This window comes from Heterocephalus glaber, unplaced genomic scaffold (genome assembly GCF_053883595.1).
Source record: "Heterocephalus glaber isolate CG9 unplaced genomic scaffold, H.glaber_assembly_v1.0 deba00000943, whole genome shotgun sequence".
NCBI lineage: Eukaryota > Metazoa > Chordata > Mammalia > Rodentia > Bathyergidae > Heterocephalus > Heterocephalus glaber.
This window is the reverse complement of record NW_028258175.1, coordinates 5,500,302-5,508,429: the sequence shown is the minus strand read 5'-3', so window position 1 is coordinate 5,508,429 and position 8,128 is coordinate 5,500,302. Positions and strand designations below refer to the sequence as shown.

General features: G+C 45.9%; 1 protein-coding gene across 1 annotated transcript in view; it reads left to right on the top strand.

Moving 5' to 3' along the window:
- The first annotated feature begins 4,375 nt into the window (after positions 1 to 4,375).
- The window catches only part of Cacng3 (calcium voltage-gated channel auxiliary subunit gamma 3), an 89,234-nt gene continuing 85,481 nt past the window's right edge, over positions 4,376 to 8,128 (top strand). The window contains exon 1 of the mRNA XM_004855959.4: positions 4,376 to 5,129. Coding sequence (XP_004856016.1) covers positions 4,919 to 5,129 — 211 coding nt within the window. The 5' untranslated portion in view covers positions 4,376 to 4,918. The remainder of the gene's footprint in view (positions 5,130 to 8,128) is intronic.

Here is an 8,128-nt window from a genome sequence, read left to right as displayed (position 1 = left end):
ATTAAAAATCAAATAAGTTACAAAGGGTTGAAATTAAAAAGGAGCATTCCTGGTCCCATGCAGTCCTTGTCCTAGGAGTAATCAGACATCCACTTTTGAGTGAGTTTACCTTGCTTCACCAGACCTCCTCTTCTTAGCTCCTCCAAATATAGTTGTAGAATTTTTTAGTTCTTCTACTGGCTATCTTTGTAATTTTCAACAGCAGACCCAAACTCTAGAACTCCCTTTGCCAGCCACAGATGTGTACCTGCTTTCTCTCTTTGTAATATCAGGATGGTGCCTCCTACTTTCCTTCGACCACTCCCTGGGGCTGGTGCTGATGGCAGGCTGGTACTCTATGACCCTCCTCCTTGGCCACAGCTGATTGGAAGTGGTTCACGACAGGGTCAGTTTGTCTTTTCTGGAAATTTAAAAATGGAACGAAATCTTCTGGTGCTAGTCTGGTGGGCTTTGTGAATAAAAATGACATAAAAGCTTCAAATCTGCCTCCCATCTTTGAGATCAAAGAGCAAAGGAGGCAAAACAATTTTTTTCATCTGAAAATATGAAAAGAAGCAAAGATGAAAACTGGAGTGACTGTCAAAGCTTCTGATGGCTTTTATTTCCGATTCCAGTTCCTTGCTGAGACCTAATTGTATCTGCCTTACGGTTCCTTAAAAACCAAACCCCCTATTTTCATAAGCTAGCTCCAGTATATTTTTGAGGTGACAGACAAAATATACTCACTAATGCAATGTCCCTTGTAATAAGATCAGCTCCTTGGGGAACGAGACCCGCATCTTTGTCTAAAGTGCTGAGCAGACTGCCTTGCACATGGTAGGCACTCGGGGAACAAATGTTGCATTGAAGTAGCTGCCAGTACCCCTCCCTAAATGATACGACTACCTCACGAGGAGCTTGCTCCTCCGGAAGTGAGAGTAACTGATGTATGACAGAGTGAATAGGAAAAGATGCAAATAGGTCCACTGTACCAGCTGCTCACTCGCTAATAGTGAAAGTGGAAGGAACGTATTTTAAGACGAGAATCAGATGTCAGCACCAAGCTGCCTGAATGCCTCCTAGTCTCCTGCCAGATCAGTAGAATCAGCAAGGATCATGGGCAAACAGAGGAAAACGCTAGCTCCATCACTTTAACGAAAGACAGCGCTTTAAATCTCTGGGGTCCCCGTTTGAGCTGGCGAAAGAGCCCTCTGGTGGTGAAAATGGGCAATTCTATCTAGGCTTGGATTCCAGGCGAGCACCGTGTACACACACACCTGCAGGCTCTGTTGAATGAAAGGATGAGGTCAGCACCGAGTAACCAAGGAGGCATCATCAGGAGGCGGCTGGCGGCTTCCCTGCCTCCCCACCCCACGCCAGTCAGGTGTTCTGAGTCTCTCCCCGTGCAGGCTCACGACCGCCTACTCGCTGATCAGCTTTGGCTCTGGACCAAAACAAGGATCCTGCCTCACCAGGCCAAAAGCACTGTATAAAACTCGATTCTTACTACTTGTGTCCTTTCTCCTTCTTCAGAAAACCTGTCAAACTCCTGACTATGATTGTTGCTTTATCTACCCGAGCTCCTGATTTCTTCTCACTCGCCTACTTGGATTCCGCCTGCCAGACCCCCTGGGCTCCTCACCCTGTGTGTCTGCTGTATGTTACAGAGCTGGGGCAGGGGTAGACGTGGAGCTGCTCTTGCTTCACTGGGGACCTGGTGACAGAGGGGCAGCACACACAAGGGCCAAAGCCCCTTGACTGCCCATCAACACTGCCTTACTTTGAGAGAACACCTTTTTTGTGCCCCTACTGGAGTAAAGGAAGAATAAAATAAATCCTAGAATAACTGTTTTGATCCTTATTAATTCATATTCCTTAAGTTCCACTAATTTAATAACCTTTCCTCAGAAAGACCAAATTTACCTCTGTGGTACATGTGGACTTTTTCTTTGTCTTTTTTATTAGTATATGTTTGGGATACATAATACTTACATTCATCTTGAGGAATTGGTATGCACACATGCTGCATCTCCATCATTTTTACTTCCTCTTTCCTTCTCCACCCTCCCATGTCCTATCATATCCACATCCTCTTTCCATCTCTACGAAGTCTACCTTCCTGTTTCCTACCATGTATCTTTTATTTTGTTCTTTAAATTATTTATACTTTGGGCTTCTCATATAAGAGAAATCATGTGATATCTAACCTTCTGGATCTGATTTATTTCACTTAGCATTATGGTCTCAAGGTGCATCCATTTTCCTACAAATACATGGCCTTTTACTTTAAAATAAAAGTAATAATTGGGCCAGGGATTTAGCTCAGTGGTTCTGGCACCTGCCTCGCAAGCGCAAGGTCCCGAGTTCAATCTCTGGTACCAAAAAAAAAACAAAAAACATAGTAATAATAGTCAAGGCAGACTTATTTTTGAGAAGTGAATTTTCTTCACAGGATAAAACATGAAGCAAGTAGTAGGAGGCCTTGTCTGCCTTCCCCAGTTATCTGCTATCATTCTTCTAGCCAGCTGTGGTCCTGGCTCTGAATTTATGTGTGCCCTTTATGTGCCAAATTCTCAATATAAACTATGGCACTTATGAATGCAACTAAATGCGTAGAGATGTACAGAACTATCCAAACCTACATGCAGGGCAGGCATGCACATTCACATGTGTATGCCATGTGTACAGCACATATTTAGAGCAAATATGTTCACATGGCCCACAACACTGCTTGTAGGTGTATAAATATATTTACATACCTGCTTTGTCCTGCTTTGTTTCTCCTACAAATTCACAGGCATTCAGAACACATAACAGAGTTAAACACAGCACGGGTGAACATTCAAACATGAATATTAAAACCTATGCATGAATATGCAAGTCTGTCTACCCAAAGGGCCTAGTGTTCAAGTGACCCTAGCATCAAAATAAAAATAACGAAGTCTGGGGGAAATTGTGAGTTGTATTTGAGAACTCTCTGATACATTGCTGCTACCCAGTTATCTGATAGACACTCTCAGACAGATACCCAGAGATGCTACCTCCAGAGTATGTGTGCCTACGATTATCTCCCACTATATTAAATAACATTCAAACATGACAGTTGGTGCGGACACATCTCAGAAGAATCAGCCTCAATTCTGAACACCAACCTCTGAGTATCAGTCCTCTCATGCCGCAAGAAAAAAATAATAAGAGCAATTCTGTGGGATGCCTTTCATCCTCGGTGTGTGCTCACGCATATGCTAGCATACACAGTACTAAAAATCCAGTTCAATGCCAATCCTTCGCTATTTCCAAGGGGGACGTGGAATGTGCGCTTTGGACTAACAAGGACAGCAGAACTGACTTCTCGTGTATCGTGGTCTGACTTAGACAAGGATGTTAACACATGAACATTACAGGGACCTCCGGAAAGAACCTGACATTTTCAGCGGCTCTCCAACCTTGTTGAATCCATCACCCCCTCAACTGTAAAAGTGTTAAAATATTTAAGAACTATATTCAGACACCAGAATTTCACATCCCTTCACCCAAAGTCCCTGCTACACGTACACCAGCGTCAACCGCAAACACATTTGGGTCCTTTGGTCTTTTGGGAATACGTGTTCGTGTGTAAGTGGATGGTTCCAGGCTTGATCTGAGCACACTGTCTCGCGTGTAAACCAGGGCTCCAGAGAAGGGAGGGTAGACATATTGGTTTGTTTTCTGGGAAGCAAAACTGAGACAGATTCTGAGCAGATGTGCCTGTGACAAGGCTTTTTGTCCACCCCAAGTGGGCCATAGAACTGTCACCCAGAGACGCCGGCCCCTTTAAGAGCGCTAGGTTTTGGGGGGCTTGTCTCTCTTCAGTGGGCTCCAGCGGCTGCCGCAGCTAAGAAGCAAACTTGCCAGTCTCAGGGGGGCCGAGGGAGACGGGCTGATCCGGAGAATGCTTCGTCGGGTGAGCGCTGAGAGAGCGCCTGAGGGCCGTGCGGGCTCCTCTCTCTCCCCTTTCCCTTCCCTTAACCCTTCCTGGAGGAGGAGGGACAGGAGCTGCGGCGCCGGGAGCCGCGCTGACTGCCCTGGGCTCCCGAAACTTTGCGCCGCCTGGCCGCCGAGCCGAGCTTGACTCTGCAGAGCCCGGCCGTGTGGCTGGGCTGGTAAGGGACGCACGCCGTCCTCCGCCCCCGGGTCCCTAGGCCCGGCGCTGGGAAGGCCGGGGGGGGGGGGGGGGGGCTGTCCCTTCAGCACCACGGACCCGCAGCCCTCGGCGCTCGGGAGGCGGAGGCCGGCAACAGGCGAGGAGCTGTCTTTTCAGCACCCAGACCTCTGCCCTCCGAAGAAACCACCCGGCCCCCGCCCCGGTGCTCTGCCTTTTCTCCAGTTTGCGCGGGGGTGTGGGGGAGCAGGCGGAGAGCTTTCCTGGGAGGCTGGGGAAGCAGTGCACACTCTTCTCAGAGGCTCGCCTCCCAGCAGTGCTATTTTTTGCCATCCGCCCTCACCCCCAGCACACGCGCTCGCGCGCGCACACACGCGCGCACACACACACCAGACCTCTCTGGATTTCTTTGCCTTGAGTCTCCTGGGGCTGTGAGGAGCCAGGCGCATCTCAGAACGAGCCACAGCTCCAGGCTCAGAAGCCATGCTCTGCACGAACCCTCCTCCTTACCAAGCTCCCCAGGAATGAAAGGAACCCGGCGACCCTCTGAAAGCAGCCGTGATGTGGACCAACCCCCTGGAGTCTGCACCCTCCCGAGGGCCGTAGACAACCCGAGGAACTGGAGAGAGCTCAAGACAGGAAATCCCAGCTTTCCTAAAGTCCCTGTGGATGTCGAAAAGAGGAGATCTGAATTTTGGGAAGAGCCTGTCTTAGGTCACCCAGCTGCAGAGTGATTTTCCCCTCCGGCACTGCATCTCCCCCTCTTACCCCCGGCCGTCCAGAGTACCATGAAGAATTATGAGGATGTGTGACAGAGGTATCCAGATGTTGATCACCACCGTGGGAGCCTTCGCAGCTTTTAGTTTGATGACCATTGCAGTGGGCACGGACTACTGGTTATATTCCAGAGGCGTGTGCAGGACTAAATCTACAAGTGATAATGAAACCAGCAGGAAGAATGAAGAAGTAATGACCCATTCGGGGCTGTGGAGGACCTGCTGCCTAGAAGGTATTTCCAAATTCTTCTCAATGGCTCTGAGTAATCCAGCTTCTGATATGCGGGTGGGTGGGTGTTCAGGGAGATGGAGGGAGTGATGGGGAAGGAGAAATAGTTCAAATTGTTGCTGAGAACGTGCAGAGGTCCAGACTCTGTTCCCAGTAAGACGGGTGCTGTGTAGGATGAGAGGTTCTGTTGGGTTTTGTTTGTTTTTTGGTGTCAGCTTCATGTGATGAGATTGTGTGATACTCTAAAGCTGCTTCTGCAGTTGGGAAATCTTCTGATTCCAAATCCTTAGGCATATTGTGAACTGCCTGGATCTCTGTCTAAAAAAGAGGTCTTTAAATGTGCTTAAATTGCCTTTCAGTGTGTGTGTGTGAGTGTGTGTGTGTGTGTGTGTGTGTGTGTGTGTGTGGGAAGACAGGATGAGGGGGAGGCCAGAGAAAACCTGATCTGACCTGTCACATTCGGAGTTATTTCATTATTTCTCAACGTAGTCTTATCAGTTTTGTCTGAGTTTGAAGTCTAACTAGATATTATCATGAACTTCCTCTGTCAGTCAGTACCAGGGCAACATATATGAATGCCCACACCCATCCTCCGTACACAACACATTTAAAGAAAACTTCCTTATTCATACATGTTTCATTATTTTGGGTCAAAACCAAACTGCAGTCTTGTTATTTGGCATGCACCTGCCTTCATGCCTAACTCATCCCCAAACCCCACAAATATATTTTCATTGCATTTACGTAAGACAGCTACTCCAAGAAGTACAGCTCACCACTTCTAATTCTAAACATTAAGGGATTTGCTCTAAATTATAATAAAGAGACAGGCCAATTTCAGAATGCAAAGCCCTTGGGTGGCCTACCTCACTATTAAACTTGCTTTCAACCCATCAAGATCACGCTCAGCATCACTGGGCAGTGCCTGGATGTCACAGGGAGTGAACAGAAAGATAAAGAAGAAAAATCAAAGCTCTGTGGAACCTGTACACCTGAGGGAAGTCACTGGATTAGAGGAGCAGTAGGGAGTTTTCTCAGGCTTCTGAGGAATCTGCGAAGCTTGTCACAGTGACAGGTGAGAAAATGTGGGCTTCCTGTGTGCGCCGCTCTGCTGCTTACCATTGGTTCTCCATGCCTGCATGCCCAGTGACTGGCATGCTAGGGCTTCTTGAGAACTTGCATTTGTGTTAATGACTTAGGAAATCATGCTATGACATCACTTGCTAGTATAATATTGCATCATTCCCTGGACTTCTTTCTGGGCCCTGGTGCTCTGAACAACTGCTCTCCTGGCTGCCACTGATACCGTCTCCAGCAAATATTTGCAACTGGTGGGAAGCCTAGGTAGGGAAGGGGAATTTCAAATGCAACAAGGATCACGTAAAGTCAAAAGACCTGACCAATTCTCTGAACTATCTGTGTAACCTTGAGTAAAACATTTACCCTCTCCACCTCTCACTTTACTAGTCTGGAAAATGATTACTTTGAAATTAACATCTTGAATTAACACTATCCAATGCTTATACCACGTCAAGGGTACTAACAGAAATTCTGAAATAATTGTTTCCTGAACATTGTCAGAAATATATTTGTGATCATCTACAGTTGGATATGATGAAGTCAATTACCTTAGGGGAATTCCATAATTTGCTTTTCCTACATTGACAATAAGGAATCAAGTTATGTTTTGCAATACTGTGATTTGGTGGGTGTTTTGATTCTTACATAGTTCTAGAGATGATATAAGAAAAACTCCTAGGCCCCTCCCAAGCTGAAAAAGGCACATAGGTATATCACATTTTAGTCATTTACAATTCTGCCTCTTGAAACTAAACCTGGAAATGCACAATTAAACACCAATTTTGGCTCTCCCTGTTATACTGTATGAAAAAATAAACCTATCACAGCAGAAGTGGGGCCTAAAATTCATGAACCCTTGCTCAGAATTTCTCAACTCACGGGTCCCTCTTTTCTCCAACATCATGCCCCACACATACAGTTAGTATAAGGGATTGGAACCTCAGCCAGGTGTTTGGTGGCCTACGTGGGAGAAGTGAGAAATGAAAGTAAGAAGAATTAGATGACTCGAAGATGTGTTCTTGGGCAGGTTAATTCTTTTGAGAAAACTGGGTGCAGTCTTCATGTATTTGGCCCAGCCATTTTTGAAGTATGAAATACAGTAAGATGTATATTTATAACAAATTTTTAGCTCTGTATACACCCATACAAATAATACCTGAATGGGCCTGGCTAAAATTGGAAGCCAAGATTTTCATTAATATGCTGAATGCACCAAGTGTTCGAGGAATTTACAGGAGCCTTTGATTTCTGCATGATAAGACACATGCAGTAGCCAGCATCTGTCCTAGACTTTTCCATCCTCTGTGAGAATGAAGATGTATATCCACCTCTCATCCAGTATCTCCTGCCCACCCCCAGAGCCTCAAGATCCCCCTTTTCTGGTCCTTTGAGTGTCAAATGCTAACTTGGGGCAGGGCGAGGGGCTCAATTTTTTACACATATAATTAGAAGAGTCAGTTCTTTCATACTTTTTGATGAATTATAAGACAATGTGGCTATTTTGTCTGGAAGAAGAAAATGCTCAGGAGGGATGCAACAGCTGTCTGCAAATATCTGAAGGGCTGTCATTTGGAAGGGAGATTTCAAATGTTCTGTGTGGCCTCAAGGAGGCAGAAATAAGAGCGTGACAAAAACCACTTTTGTCTAAATATAAATTAGCTACCAGTGTGGAAGAGGAAGCTCCATGAGTCCCCCAACATCAAAGATATTCAAGTACTATAAGAAAATGACATCGATTTCCTAAACCTGGCTAGTCATTGCAATCTCATGAAGAGGCTTTTAAAAAAATAATACAAATAATCTGGCCACAGCTAGAGTCCATGTTTCCATAGGTCTCTGGTAGATCACTACAAACTGAATTTTCTGAAAGTCCTCTAAGCAATTATGATGTTAAAGCCAACATGTGTGGAGTATTTACAGTGG